The 16,130-nt window shown below is 44.3% G+C and overlaps 1 protein-coding gene across 1 annotated transcript in view; it reads right to left on the reverse strand.

Moving 5' to 3' along the window:
- The window catches only part of ITIH5 (inter-alpha-trypsin inhibitor heavy chain 5), a 47,368-nt gene that overhangs the window by 10,235 nt on the left and 21,003 nt on the right, over window positions 1–16,130 (reverse strand). Inside the window, exons 8-9 of the mRNA XM_048933805.1 lie at window positions 3,051–3,222; window positions 279–588 (exon numbers count right to left, since the gene is read on the reverse strand). Coding sequence (XP_048789762.1) covers window positions 279–588; window positions 3,051–3,222 — 482 coding nt within the window. The remainder of the gene's footprint in view (window positions 1–278; window positions 589–3,050; window positions 3,223–16,130) is intronic.

Here is a 16,130-nt window from a genome sequence, read left to right on the forward strand (position 1 = left end):
CCTCACCACCCTATCATAAAAAAACTACTTTATATCCAATCTGAATCTCCTCTCCTTTAATTTGAAACCATCTCCCCTTGTCCTGTCTCAGCAGACACTGCTAAAGAGTCTGTCCTTTTCTTTCCTGTAGCCTCCCTTTAGATGCTGGAAGGCTGCTCTCAGCTTGCCCCAGAACTCTCTCCTGTCCAGGCTGAACCGCCCCAGCTCTCAGCCTGTCCTCGTAGGGGAGGTGTTCCATCCCTTGGATCATCATGAAGGACAGATAAAACAGAACAAACCCTTTCAGGTGGTTGGCTGCATCCTCATCCTCCTGGAAATGCCTCATCATGCCACAGTTCTCCAGTGCCATCCTCTCCAGCAGCTTGTAGTCCACATCATTGCCAATGCCAATGGTGAAGAGGCAGAATTTATCACGGATGGCATCCTTGGTATTGCTGAGGATTTTGGATGACTGTGTTTCCCCAACAGTGGGCCTCCCATCCGTGAGGAAGATGATCAGAGAGACGCTTCTGGCATCGATGTTGTTCTGAGCAATGTAATCATTTAACAGCTTTGCACCCGTCTGGAGAGCACTGTTAATATTAGTCCCTAAGAAGGCACCAAAAAGATTAGCTCATTTCACATTCTAAGGACATTGCAAATCACTTCCCTATTCTCCCTTTAGCAGAATAGGAGCACCTCTATTCATCAGGATGCTCTTTTTCTCTGCATGAGGTTGCTCTAGCTCTTTAACTCAGCTCCACTCTGCTAGCACCACTTTGGGTTAACTGCTTATACTCTTATAAATTAATTTACAAGTTGCAGCTTATTATGTGAAATTGTTGAATCCTTGGGTGTCTCAGTGTACAACGATCAATCAGCCCTGGTAACCAGAGGCATAGTACATACCATGCCCTGCCAGTGCATACAAAAAATAGTTAAACTTAATTATGGGTCTCTCTTAGATGGTATCTGAACTAGGAAAACAAGTTCTGCCCACTTTATCTGCAGGGCACAGGATTTGGAGAGACAGAATAACCCTTCAAATGGAAATGCAAAACAAGTGGTCAGTACAACTCAAATGTGAGTGATCCTCAAAGTTTAAAGAGAAGAGAAATGGCTTTGTTAGTCAAGGAGTATATTTTCACCAAACCATTTCCTATGATAAATGGAGGTGCCTGAGGAGAGAAAATATATGAGAATGTACAGGTACAGTAGAAGAATAGCTGTGAAAAGAATTTGAGCCTAATGCATGTTCAGAAAAAAAGAAAGAGTTTTATTTCAAAGGCAACCACAGAGCTACAGAGGACTGCATTTTGCCATATGCACAAATAGTGTGCCACTGTACTGTTTCTACTTCTCTGGCGTGTGAGTATGACAGCAGTGTAAGCACAGTACACGTTTTGTGTCTTTGATCTGTGAGCCAAAGTGCATTCATGTTCACAGGAAGATATTCAAGCCATAAGCATATTTATAAGGAAAATGCAGAGTTAGCCAAAACCGAAGTATTGCTGGCCTGCAGTGGACTATCGCTGCACATTCCTGTTGAACCTTGGAGTTAATCATTTCCTTTTGCTTTTGTTCTCTGTTAGGTTCACGGGCAAACTCAGCTGCCCCTGCACTTTGGCATTTCAGTAGTAGAAAGCTTTGTACTCTGAATTTAGTTCCACTATTGGCAATTGTTTAACTGGGCAGGTCCCTTGAGCACTTCCTAAACTCTTTCCCTCTTAATACAAACAGTGTGGCCAACCATCCTGTTTTCTGTTTATCCATCAGAGTGTTTCCTTTGCTAGGAGTGGTCACTGTTCAAGGGCAAGTATAGGAAGACCCTGTTCGACCTTCAGCCAGCTGTGGTCCTTTGCAGGAAGAGCAATTTGCATCTCTTTGTCTACCTGCAGAGTCCTCAGCCAGGATGGGCACAGCTGCCGAAGTATTCTTGATTATAAACCTTGGTATGTTTCACAGAAACTTAACGTGGCTTGGGTTGGAGCGGAACTTAAAGATCATCTAGTTCCAACCTCCCTGCCCTGGACAGCGTTGCCACCCAACAGCCCAGGCTGCCAAGGACCCCATCCAACTTGGCCTTGAGCACCTGCAGAGATGGGGCACCCACAGCTTCTCCTGGCAGCCTGTGCCAGTGCCTTACCACTGTCTGAATAAAATATTTCCTCCTAGTATCTAATCTAAATCTCTCCTCCTTTAGTTTAAAACCATTCCCCCTCGTCTATCACTATTAGACTGTATGAAAAGTTGGTCTTCTTTCTGCTTGTAAGTTCCTTTCATGTATTGGAAGGGCACAATGAGATCTCCCTGGAGTCTTCTATTCTCCAAGATGAACAAGCTCAGCTCCCTCAACCTTTCATTTTTTGGTTTGTTTAGGTTTTTTTGTATGTTCTTTATTTGTTTGTTTTGTTTTTTTTTAATACTGCTGTCCATAGGCTGAGGAGACCACTGATTCTAATTCAAAATCATGCCTGCATTCCGCCATCACTGAGCCTTTCTGTTCTCTTCTCTCCACTCCTGACAGGAAGGCACAAGCAAAAAGGGACAAAAACTTCTTGAATGTTATTAGGGCTACTCCTTACTGTTTGTTAGAACATAGAGAGACAAGAAGGAGAAAATACTAGGTAAGGAACTATCTCCTGCAGAAGGTAATCTGATAGGCCAGATTGGCTACTCCTTGGGGTTCGCATATCAGGTAGAATCATGTGCCTACTTACATACAGGTTTTCAGAAACTGTACGAGTACCAGTCCTGTATGTCCTTGATGGCAATATGTTTTCTTTTTCCTGTGCCCTTAAGAAAAGATGTTGCGAGTTTTCTCTCTTCCACATTTGAGAGAATGGGCACAATTTGTTTTTAAGAATTATTATCAGGTCTTATAACGAGCTCTGGGGACAGCTGCCCATCATATAAGCTTGTACAGAACACATATCCTTCTGCCACCTAACCCTGAGCGAAGGCAGGGAAGAGGCTCCCTTGTCCCATGAATAAATACTAATATTTTTTTTTTACTACTACATGCTACAAGGCCACTGAATTCTGAATATCAAAATTAATCTCATTCCTACCTCCAGTAGGTGACATGTTATGAATGTACTTTTTGGCATCTCTTATATTATTTGGGGTAACTGGCACCAGCCGATCCTGCTGCCAGACCTTTATTCGGTTGGAAAAGCCAATGATATTGAAGTGGTCTTCAGGCCTTAGGTCCTGGAGGATTGTGAAGAGAGCTTCTTTGGTCTGAAAAGAGAAGAGAAAGAAGATCAGCAGGTTAATGGCCAGTGCTCTGGCAGGCAAGAATCAGTGCTTAAGCTTACAGATGTTTCTGTGTTACTGTTGGCTCATGAAAACATGACCTCTGGAATAATGAATATTGAATAATATTAAGTAATACCAAAAGACTGCTAGAGATCTTCTAAAGCCCTCTAGACTTGAATTAAGTTGTAAGAAACATATGGCTAAAAGGGTTACTTAAAAGTTGAAACACCTCTATATATATCAAGGATGCAAATGCCTTGTTCATAATTAGGATACTGATTGGCTTGTATACACTCCAGTGAATAGTTTTAGAAATTAGCAAATGCATAAGCAAATACATTCAAATGAATAAGAAAAACAAATGCATCCTGACTAATTATTGCTGATTCTACCTGCTAGTTGGATTCGTCTCAGGCATATTGTTTTTACAGCAATATACCAGCATTATATAGTTCTGCTATTTGTCATCCCATGCAAATATAGGCATTCAGATAGAGCAAAGCTGGTATTGAGCTGAGTTCATAGTGGAAGAAGTTAAGGTTCTTGTGTGATAGAAATGACAGACCACGGTGGATTAGCCAATAGGAAGAGTGCAGATGTGTTCATCCTTCCCAGTATGACCAACTTTGGTGTATTATCCTGTGCCCACATGGAGACAAACTTCAGCTTGTTAAGACCAGCTGAGAGAAGATGCTCCCTGTCTTTTCAAACATACCCTGCATTTATATGCAAAACACACGAGAGGAGCGAGGCAACAACTGTAAGCAGAGGGATCAGCAGCTTCTCAGCTCTGCCCATTTTTGGCCATCACTAAGTCTTTGAAATTCCAAGGAAAGCTCTGTGAGGAATAATATGGTGGACCCATTGGCATTTAAAGGTTTCTCTCATGCCTATCAGAAAAATGAAGGATTTGTCCAGAATTAATAGAAAGGATAATCAGTATTGCTGGAAACCAGATGTTTCTAGGCCTGATGTTGCTATGCAAAGACAGTTTGGAGAAGTTCTCAAGGAACTGATCAGGCTGTGCCATCAGTATCCCTCTGGATTCTGCATGGAAGCTGATGATGCAACTGCAAACAAATTACCCACAACAGAGGAATCTCTAATCCTCCAAACTGGTGACTTGGCTTCCAGCCTGAGGTCCATCTGAAGTTCAAGGAAATATTTCCCTTAGCTTCCAGCATTTTGGAGCCAGGTCTGGATTCCTCACTGCCTGCTTCTGTCCTCCATGTATGCTTTTTTCCCTCTAGGGATTGCAGGATTCATCCTCCCAGTAGCCAAACTCATCTCTCACTTATGCATAAAAGGGCAAAGCAGCCATCACACAGTGGAGAAAAGGACATTTGTGTTTATTACATTATAATGACTGTGATCTATTCATCTGTCCCTCAAAAACTGGAAACAAGGTAAGAAGAAAGTAAAAATGGAGAAGATTCTATCCTACATAGGTATGATCAGGTCTTCATCTCAACTTCTGCTGAGGAAAAGCTTGGACAGGACGGGGAAAAAATGCGACCACAACAGCTCCCCGCATACAACTTCACAGTGTGGACTGGGGAGGGAAACAGACCTAGAAGGAATAATTTAGTATGAAACCCCACAAATCTCATTAGCCATACTGTAGCTCTGATTATAACTAACATCACTTGATATTTCCCGTTTCAAAAAGCCTTTTGTTGGTTGTTTTCAAATCTGTCAAATTGCACTTTCCTCAGAGGGTTTTACTGGGCCCAAAAAGCTCTGCTTTTCCCCCCCGAGAACAAACCAAGAGGAAAATAATCTTGCTCTGGCCTTGTCACTGAGAGACTGCATCTCACCTCCAGCATGCACAGAAATTCCTTTTGACATTCTTGTCTGCAATCAGGCTGAAGAAAGGCAGAAACAATGCAGAGCAGCAGTGCAGCCTGTGTGTGCACATCACCCAAGCTAGAACTGCTGAACTGAAACAGATTTTCCTAGAAAATGCAGTATTTCTCCTCCACATCCTCACACAGGATCCAAATGTGGGGCTGGGACCATCTCTCTCTCCTTTCATACTCTCTCTCCTTTTCAATACTTTTTTTTTGTTGTTTTTTTTTTTGTTGTTTTTTTTGGTGGTAGTTAAGCTGTTTCCATGGAATTTGAGCCAGTTTTTACCAGCAAAACATTCTAACGTCCATTAATGCAGACAAACAGGCAACCCAGATTCTGGCATCTTGAGCATTTGTTTCTGTAACTTCTGTAACTATTTGATTTCATGTAATATAAGTAGGCATATATACACAAACATATATGTACAAGTGTTTATGCACATGGTTTTGCTTCAAAGCAAGGAGAATATGAATGAGGCCAAATGGTTCATTCTCATGTAGCTGTTACCTCATCCTCAGTAAAAATGAAGGGTGGGATTCAATGTTCCCAACTTGGTCATCAGAAAGCTGGGCACATCATCTAATCCCTCTCTAAGGCAGAGAGAGATACCTCCAGAGAGTAATTCATCCCATCTGTTTTGGATAGGTTTTAGCATGGGCTGAGTCACTATCTGGAAGTGCCTGTCCACCAGCACTGCATCCAAGAGGCAGTGCAGCTATAGAGAAGATGAAACTTACCTCAAGACCTAATCCTGTCCAGTTCTGAGCACCATGGAGCTAAAAGGAGCTGAACTGGTTCTCCATCTTTCCCAAAGTGCTCTGAATTGCCTGCCTCATGCTGTTTGCTTCCATCTCTCCTCCCAGCCCATAAGGATCATAGAATCATAGAATCATGGAATGGCTTGGCTTGGAAGGGACCTTAAAGATTATCAAGCTCCAAGCCTCTGCTGTGGATAGGGTTGTCACCCCCCAGATCAGGCTGCCCAGGGCCTGAACCAATGTGGCCCTGAACACCTTTAGGTATGAGTCTCCAGATTTATCCTGAAATCTCATTATGGCTTCGCTTCCATTAATGCACTGCAAGAGAGACGTGACTTCCTTCTGGAGGGCTGGATGCAGTTCAGGAGCTGGCAGGCAAATCAAACTTTCAACAGAGAGAATTTCTTGGTAAAATTGCTTGAAATCTTTAAATACATCGCAATGACTGAGTGCTCTAGAGGCTCAGCCCTTTGCTCCAGTCTCCTCAGCCTCCAAGAGAGGATTTAGAGCTCTTCGTGCAAGGAGTGCTTGGCAGCGACTTCACTCTGGACAAAGCAGCAGGTTTCTTGTTCTGGCCTTGTATGGCCACAGCTGGAATCTCTCCTGTTTCTGAGCAGCCAAGAAGTGGGATTCCCAAGCTGCTCGGTGGATGGGGTCTTTGCACTTCTACTCCCGCCTGGCCCCAGTGAGTCACTGCACTGAAATGCATTCCGAAGACACTCTTCTGTGAGGCAGAAAATTAACTGTTTCTTCCCTGGTGAGGGTCAGATCATTCCCCTACAGCTGAGCAGATGATGCTGATCTCATTTTGGGGATAAGCTGAGCATAGATCCAGCCCACTCACAATGGGGAGGTCCAGTTTAAGAGTCCAACATTTTTGTACCAGGTGCTGTAAAGCATAACACTTCTCCCAAAGCGTTTGCCTGGCTACATGTATATTTATGTGGAGGACGGAGCAGGAATTAATGAGTGACAGAAAATAGCAATACTGACCAGCTGGAAAAAAAAAAAATCACTTTTGGCCAACTGGGAATTGTTTGTAGCTATCAGCAACATGTTTTGAAACAGTATTTAAAAAGGAGAGTTTCCTCTTATTCCTCTCCTCCCAAGCCCCCAATTAGCATAGATGAAACTGAGCAGGGAGGTGGAGACTGAACTGCCATACCAGTGCATTTGAGTCAAGAAATGATGATGCTGAGTGATCTGTTAATACAGCTGGAACCTTGGGCTTGAAATAGCCATCTCCAGGGCTATATCTGGTCCAGAGCTGGACCAGAAAAAATGATGGTGTAAGGTTGGGTGACAGTGAGTCGCTGGAAAATGATCACAGTTAGTCTGTGCTTCAGAAATGATGAGAACCTGAATATGGGTTTGCACTTATGCATTGTATGTGTAGGTAATGTCCTCTCAAGCATATGAGGTCAGAGATGAGCCAGCTCCCAGCCACCATCCTTGCCTTGAAGATCATTCTGATAATTGGGCATGCAATGCAGCTACTCCTCTTCTAGTTCATTCTTGCTATGGGTAAGAGAGTGTTTGGGGCTGAGATGACTCAGGACCGTCACAGGTAGCCCAGAGATGTGGTAAATGCCCCTTTCCTGGAGACATCCAAAGTCAGGCTGAATGAGCCTCTGAGCAACTTGATCGAGCTGTAGGCATGCCTGTTCGGTGCAGGGGAGCTGGACTACATGACCTTTAAAGATTCCTTCCAACTCAAGCGCTTCTGATTCTATTACTCTCAACATCAGCAGAGTAGAGAACTCCCTGAGCTACACTCCAGTTCAGCTGCCACTTGTTACCTTTCTGTCTAGCCCCTGAAGCCAGCTCCACTTAGCTAAACAATGGTAGAACAAAGTATGGGAAAAGACACGCTCCATTGGGGCAGCTGAACGCCCTCAGCCCTTTTTTGGGATAAAGAGCAGCCTCAGAGACATCTGGGATGATGTCAGACCATCTGGGCACCTTTTAGGAGGAATCTGAGCCTTGGTGACATTTCTACCACAGTCCGTTGGTTGTTTGAGGAGCAGGGTGAGGGTGAAGTCTGGCTACCCTGGAAACTTGCAGTTCAAAGGGAGACAATGTATAGTTGTTTGATGCCACAGCATTGACAGACACTGGCTCTGCAATGGAGCAAGCACACAGTTCAAGCACCTCATTATAATGCATGTCCCAGGCCCACATATTTAAATTTTCCATTGCCTAGGAGCATTTGTAAGTGTTCCATCCCAGTCCTGCATCCCCTATGCAAAGTCTCATGCCAGCTCATAAAAATCAAAAGACTTTCAGTCCTTGCTGAGTCCAAGTCTGTACAAATAATGGGTGTCTCTGGCACAGCACTAACTCAGACCCTTTTGGAAATGACTTCCAGACAGAGAAAGCTGTTCTTAGCACCCACCAAGCCACTGCCTCCGAGATCACTTGGCAACACTCAGTTATGCCCTGCATGCCCAAACACAGCTGGCATCTGTCCTCACAGTGGCACGACAATGCAACATCAGAACCAGTGATTGCCCTTTTCCAGATTTCCAGCCAGCTCTAGGGAACCACATGGGCTTGAGATCAAGGAGGTTGAAGAACATAGACAGCAGAGAGGAAGGCATTAACTGAGGCTCTGGTGTGTGTTCACAGAAGAGCAATGAAGCTGTGAAGGGTCTGGAGCATGAATCTTATGGGGAGTGGCTGAGGAAACAGATTGCTCAGTCTGGAGAAGAGGAGGCTCGAGGGAGACCTTAATGTTCTCTACAGCTCCCTGAAAGGAGGTTGTGGTGAGGTGGGGGTTGGCCTCTTCTCCCAGATAAGTGACAGGAAGAGCCTCAAGTTGTGCCAGGGGAGGTTCAGGTTGGATATTAGGAAATAATTTTTCACAGAAGGAGCAGAGAGGCACTGGCACAGGCTGCCCAGGAAGGTGGTGCAGTCACCACACCTGGATGTGTTCAAGAAGAGGACAGATGTGGCACTGAGGGACATGGTTAGTAGGTATGGTGGGGATAGGTTGATGGTTGGACTTGATGATTTTAGTGGTCTTTTTCAACCTTAATGATTTTATGTCTCTATGATCTGCAACCATGTATTGAAAGAAAAGTAGAATACAAGATTTGACAGTAGTATCCTGTATTTAGCTAAAGAAAAAGCAACTACCTAGCTACTTCTGAGGCCTATCTACCCATTACTTTGGGATCTGGGTGCATCATAACCTTTATGTTGTCCTTCCGGATCTCCTGAGAGAGGCCGTATTTGACAAGAAAGATATGGCACAAGACATAAGCATAAAGGGATTTAGAAAGCCACAGCTCTGCCCAGTAAATTGTCTCAGAGTGCAACAGATGAGAGTAGGGCTCAGAAACCAGATCTCCTACAGTGAGGAGGAGAAAAGTACAAGTAAATATGTTGTTTGGCAATGCACAGTAAGGAAGCACAGGGAAAGAAAACAGATCTGGTCTTCCCCTCCCCAGCATCCTTCATGCTTTGGTTCATAATGTTCCCTTTCCAAACATGAACAGGCAGCCGATGACAAGCTCCAGTGGTGGCTTTTCCAAGATGTTTCTAAAACAAATACCTGATCCATTTGCCCATGATCTATCGGAGAGATTCACGTGAGATTCATGCGAGGTCAGGAAAGGCCAGCATTCAAGATACGTCTGAAGTAGTACTGTTGAGGCCAGAGAAGGTACTGCTACATACAGTCTGGGATCCTGTCTGCGATCCCAGTAGCCAAGGGGAAGGCAGTGGGAGCACCACTGCCATTTTACAGGGAGGAGCTGATTTGCCGAGTGAGCAAAGTCATTTTGGCAGTGTCATTCCTACTGAGGTTTGATGCCACTTCTTAGGATGATTTCTTTCCTCTATGGCCCATTTTCTTTCTGCCTACATATTGCAAACCATGTTCCAGTTCTCAGCAACAAGGATTTTTGAACCAAAAATGGGTTTTAACCCAGAAGTGTATCATCGGATTATTTTGCCCTCCTCTGTACCCCTCATAGGGGGGGACAATCTGCCCTTTCTTCCTCTGCAGGGAGTGTCCTACAGTTCAGGGACTTAGTCTCACCCCCTCCCCAACAATGTATCTTTGTGCTTTCTTCCTGGCAGACATTGACGGCGTAACCAAGGAAAACTCCTTCACAATTCTAGACAACAAGCATTTTGTTTTATGCTGATGCTAGCATGTAAAGAGAGGGAGTTTGGTTATAGAGCTCTGGACAATAAATGACTGTCTCTAGTGTATGTACCAGTCTCTCACCCCAAATCATCGTAGATCCCTTGCAAATCAACTGAATGATGCTGACCCCCTGTCTGGCCATAGAAAAGGTGCACAGCAGTTTCTCTCTGCAAAAGAATTTCTCCATCATTAGCAGGAACTGTCTCTACTGCCTATTCTATCGAGGAAATCATATTGCAGAACTTCTGCTTAAAGTACTGAAGTAGTAAATTCCTGTTCAGTGGGAACTGAGCTCTAGGGTGTGGACAAATTTAGCTATCATTTGGAGGTTCTGCATTTCTCCAGCACCCAATAGCATGGTGAGGATAAATACATGAAAAACTGCAAGATGATCTGATTTCTCAGCAATTGGGGTTTCATGCATACGGAAGGCAGACCAGTTGCTAAGTCTTTGCAACCTGGCAGCAGTGTTGAGGATATAAATAAATGTCTGTACAAAGATTTAAGGAGGCGAGCTCCTATCACTACCATGCATTATTACTTCAAGCCCTTATCAACAATGCAGTATGGATTACCTCTGGAGCAGTATATGTTCCTGTAAAATTAATCAATGAGAAATGTTTGAAGGCTGCCCCACAGTACCGTGCTGAAAAAATTCCATGGGAAGCAATGGGGGTACCCAGACAGCCAGCCAGACTGACACAGCAGTGTATGAAGTCCACAGTCTTGTTTTGCATTTAGCTCATTTTAAGTAGTGTCACATCATGTAATGCTGCAGTTGGACACTCAAACACTCCCCCATCAGCTTGACAAGCAATCTCCATGGAGCCAGAAGCAAAAAGGTCAATGCCAAGGGGACAGTACCCCATGCCCTCAATACAGTTGGACGCCTCTCCCTCTGCCTCTGTCCTCAGAAGATGGAATTAGTGCATTAAAATCGTTTCAAGAACTTGGGACTTCCATTCTCTGCCCCTGTCACAGAGATTAGCTGTGCTGGGAAGAACTGTATGTCCAAGTAGAGGTTGACAACAGCACAGGCCCTGTGTTTCTGCAACAATTAGCTGCTACCTTTCATTTATCCATGAAAGGGAATGCTGTACTTCCACAAAGATGAAGTTATTCCTCCAAAGAGATCCTAACTCTGCAACCACTTATAGAGTTTGCCCTTTTTTCTTCAGCTGGAAACTTCTTATTTTGTAATGCAACTTGCTCATTTTCATCTCAAATGACAGTGATTGCTTGGAGAGTGGTTGGTTGGAACAATCTCTGTACTTTTGCTGAGAGTCAACACTGAACAATGTAAAAGCACTAAACAGTTGTTATAAAAATAGTAAATTAGCCTGTTCCCACCTGAGAATGTGCCATACAGCCCTCACAGTCCATCATCACTTGCTCTCTCACTTTTCCATTTCCAAATCTCAGCAGCTCCATCTCCCCACTCTCCTAAGTCCTGAAAATCTCTGTTTCCAGCCCTTCCTCTGCCCACCTCCATCCCAAGCCACTGCAACAGACTTGACTTCAGGCCAAATCTTTGCCCAAAACTCTGAAGAGCTGAGAAAAGAGCAGATACATCAAAGAGTATCAAGTCACTACATCAGGTAGTAACTATCCAAACAAAAGCTCTCTCTTTATATAACACAGATTGTAGCACCCACCTCCTGAATCAGAATCTGCCTATGAATACTGCTTGACGACTGTAGTACTTCTTAATACAGTAGCATAAGGAAGACCTCCTTATTGCAGGCTTCCCCAGAATATCCCAGGCAGTTAATTCAGAGCCTTGACTGTTCTTTACAGTTTGAGACAAATTGTCCCAGTTGGGCAATGCCTACAGTATGTACCCCGTAATAAGGTGAAGGGGTATTAACTTGGAAATAGCAGTGTTACTGCAAGCAATGTTGGACTAATAGCTCTTGGCCAAGATCTAATGTCTTTTAGACTCTGAGGCTCTTGTACAGCCATAAGCCCAGTCTATACAAAATTCTGCAAGGAGACAAGCAGAGGCAAGGAAGATAACCCACCTAACTTCAAACAGCAAATTTATGATGAAAACATGAATAGATGCCAGCTCTGACTCGCATGTATTGCTCCAGCTAACAGAAAACACAGTTCTGGCCTGAAAAGACTGTGAAAAAGAGATCTAGAGCTTCACAGCATGTGTATGCCAGGCCATGGTCCTGATCAGCCTCCTTTGGGGGTTCTATCCATGGGCCAGGTGGCTCCAGCCTGGGCTTTCAGTCCTAGTCTGAGCCTCAGGTACCTGTCTCTTGCTCTGTCACAGCTACTCTTGTGCCTGGTCATGGACCCCATTGATCTTGACTCATAGACTAATTTCCCAGCTTGATTTTCCCCCTGGCTTGCTATATAGATTTGCCTGGTGGCCACTGGGCTGTGTGGGGTCACTTTGGTGGGTTTGGCCTATTCTTTGATGAATTCAGCAAAGGCTCTGTGGAAACCTTTTGGAGAACTCTCACTGTCTTCACAGGGTTTCAGGTCAAGCCATAGCAGCACCTCCATGTCAAACTCTGCACTTGCCTTTGCTTCCTATTTGCTCTGAACCCAATTCAAGGACTTACTTTTTACAGGTGGGCTGAGGTTTTCTTAGAAAATGCTGTCCCTACTTCTGCTGCCTCAATGTGGAGCAAATCAGCTGTTAGTTCTAAGACCAGAAAATGATGTTTTCAATCATGAATATATCTGAGGACATCTTTCTCTGAAGCTTGCTTGTTTCTTTCTGTGACCCTGTCACTATTTATAAATTTTAGAGTTTTGGAAAAGTAGATTATTCTGTAGCATGACAAGTGTTTGCACATTTTTGGAAGCTGGGGAGTCAAGGGCTATGTGGAGCTGACAACCTATTTAGTGTAGTGGTTGTCAAAATACATATCCACATCTAAAGAGAGGAGTGAGATAACACTGCTGTTGTACATTCCTGAGTAAGTGGCAGCTGCATCAATTTAGTCTGTGCTGGATACAGTGCATAAAGTTCCTCTGTGTTAACTCAGATAGTTACTTTCTAATGGAAGTGGGAAAGCTGACAAATCTTTTCTCTTTGCAGAGCTTTAGAATCACTAAAGGTTTTAATTAGGATTAGCATTTTTTCCAGAGTTCCCTGGTGGTTTAAGGTTGTTCTCCTGGACAGCAGCCATTATTTGGACTAGTAGTCAACAGGCTCACAGCCACCTCTGCAGCAACCAGCAGAAATAAGTAGAGCCTGAAGTGAGAATATTAGGCGTTGAGGTGCTTGTCTGCTCTCTTTACACCCTGAAACTGCTCAGAGAGAGCCTGGGTGTTGAGTCAGAGGCACAGAAGGCATTTAGGGCTCCAAAGCAGCTCACATGGTGTGGGTCATGAATCAGGGGTGCCAACAGTGTTCCTTGGTTGGATGCAAGCAAATAAACTGAAGCAGCTGCAAACACACAGCAGGTCCCAGTTTCAGTTGAGTTCCTCCTAGCACAATTAACCTCAAAGAGAGTTACAGCCTGGCACACTACCACTGACAAGCTGCCAGGCTTGTGATGTAGCCAACTGCTCAACTAAGTGTGTGGGCATTTGTTGCCTGTGGGAAAAATAAGGTGAAATTAAGCCATGGTTCAAACAGCTTCATTTTACCAAGTCTGCAAAACATCTGCAAACCCATCCTCTTGTGGGCACATTCATAGCTTAGAACATGCCTGATGTGTAGCTCTGGAACTCAGGCTGGTAAGTCCTTTCTCACCATGCTGTCTGAAGCTGAGGATAATCATGTCAGTCACAATGTAGTGAACACATGTCTGGCCCATCTTTCTCCTAATTATACCATTAGAAAAGTGAAATGTCCTCTAGAACAAAACAAGCAAGCAAACAAACAAAAGCTCTAAAACAAATGGTGCCCATAAAAATTAGGTCAGATTGTTCAAAGGATAAAACCATTTTGCTTCCTGATGAAACCTGCAGATACCACCTGTTCCCCAGGCTCTTCTGACTCGTGTTATAAGCAACTATTCCACACAGAGCTTACTTCCTCTCTGCAAAGGAAGGAATGAAGATCTTGAGGACAGAAACAGGATGCCAATGGCATCGTTGCTTGTATCAGGAATAGTGTGGTAACCAAAACTAGGGAAGTAATCCTGCCCCTGTATTCAGCATTGGTGAGGCCTCACCTCAAGTACTGCTTTCAGTTTTGGGCACCTCAGCACAGAAAGGACATTGAGGTGTTGGAGCAGATCCAAAGAAGAGCAACAAGACTGGTGGAGGGCTTGAGGAATATGCCCTATGAGGAGAGACTGAAGGAACTGGAGCTGCTTAGTCTTGGGAAAAGGAGGCTGAGGGGAGACTTTATTGCTCTCTTCCAATATCTGAAAGGTGCTTACAGCAAGAATGGGATTGGTCTCTTCTCACTGGTGGTAGGTGACAGGACGAGGGGAAATGGACTCAAGTTGTGCCAGGGTAAGTTTAGGTTGGATATCAGGAAACACTTCTTTACCAAACGGGTTGTTAAGCACTGGAATAGGCTCCCCAGGGAGGTGGTTGAGTCACCATCCCTGGATGTGTTAAAAACCATTTGGATGTGGTGCTCAGGGACATGATTTAGTGGAGGGTTGTTACAGTTAGGGTAGTATGGTTAGGTTGTGGTTGGACACAGTGATCTTTGAGGTCTTCTACAACCTGAGCAATTCTGTGATTTTATTCTATGATTCTAATTCTGTTTTCCTTTTCAGTGGGGTAACAATAATGACATTCAGTCTTGAACACATTAACATTTTTTTCATCATCATATTCAAGGGTTTTCTCTTCCTGAACTTCATGTCCTTACCAGTGCTATAAGGTGAGTGTCATGAAGTCACAGATTCTCAGTAGAGGAGCTGTAACACAGCTGAATTCACTAGGCATTACCAGCTCAGGGGCTGTGAAAACCAGCTCAGCTCTTGTGAGGCCCCATCTGGAGTACTGCTTCCAGGCCCAGGGCTCCCAGTACAGGAAGGATATGGAGCTCTTGGAGCAGGTCCAGAGGAGGGCCACTAAGATGATCAGAGGGCTGGAGCACCTCTCCTATGGAAAGGTTGAGGGAACTGGGCTTGTTTAGCTTGGAGAAGAGAAGGCACCGGGGAGACTTCATTGCAGCCTTCCAGTACTTGAAGGGAGCATATAAACAGGAAAGGGAACAGCTGTTTACAAGGAGTGGATAGTGATAGGACAGGGGGGAATGGTTTTAAACTGAGACAGGGGACGTTTAGGTTAGATATTAGAAGGAAGTTTTTCACACGGGGTGGTGATGCACTGGAACAGGTTGCCCAAGGAGGTTGTGGATGCCCCATCCGTGGTGGCATTCAAGTCCAGGCTGGATGTGGCTCTGGGCAGTCTGGTATGGTGGTTAGCGACCCTGCACATAGCAGGGGGGTTGAAAGTAGATGATCATTGTGGTCCTTTTCAACCCAGGCCATTCTATGACTCTATGATTCTATGTCTCCATGATTCTATGATTCTATGATATGAGGGGGATGTCTCAGGAGTCTCAATGTCTTCATTTAAGGTGATCAACCAGTCCCACTATGTGTGTTTGCAACTAGGTCTGGATGCCTTGTTGCTTCAAAGGATGAAATATCTGAGAAATAAAAGGATGGTGCAAACACATAAAAGATCACATAGGAACTAGAAAGGCTTGGGAGATGAAAAATGAAAGTAATTTTGTTTGTAGAACTGTAGGAAGCATGAAATACTGACCCCATTTGAGTCATGTTGCTGTCAATGTTATGAAGGGAGATAGCTGAAGATTACAGTATCCTGAGTGTATAAGAGTGCAAAGCTGATGTTTCTCACCCATGCTTTTCCAGCCCTAAAAACTTTGCGACAGTTACCATAGCTGACCTGAACAACTTCTCTTTACAAGAGCCCAGTGTATTTTTAGCTGATCATGCATGTGACTCAGCAGACAGAAATGAGGGAACACCATCCCACAGGAATTCCCAGCGCTCTGTACTCTACCACGGATTACCACCACAGCTGCAGGAGTCTGAGAGAAAAGGAGGCATTTCCTCTGCTCAGATGTATCTTGCCACCAGGGAACATGTCGATAATATAACAAACATCTTGATAGCAACAATTGGGTAAAAAGGCCACTGAGCAAACAGAAATCATGGCTGTGA

This window comes from Lagopus muta, chromosome 1, assembly GCF_023343835.1.
Source record: "Lagopus muta isolate bLagMut1 chromosome 1, bLagMut1 primary, whole genome shotgun sequence".
NCBI classification, from domain to species: Eukaryota; Metazoa; Chordata; class Aves; order Galliformes; family Phasianidae; genus Lagopus; species Lagopus muta.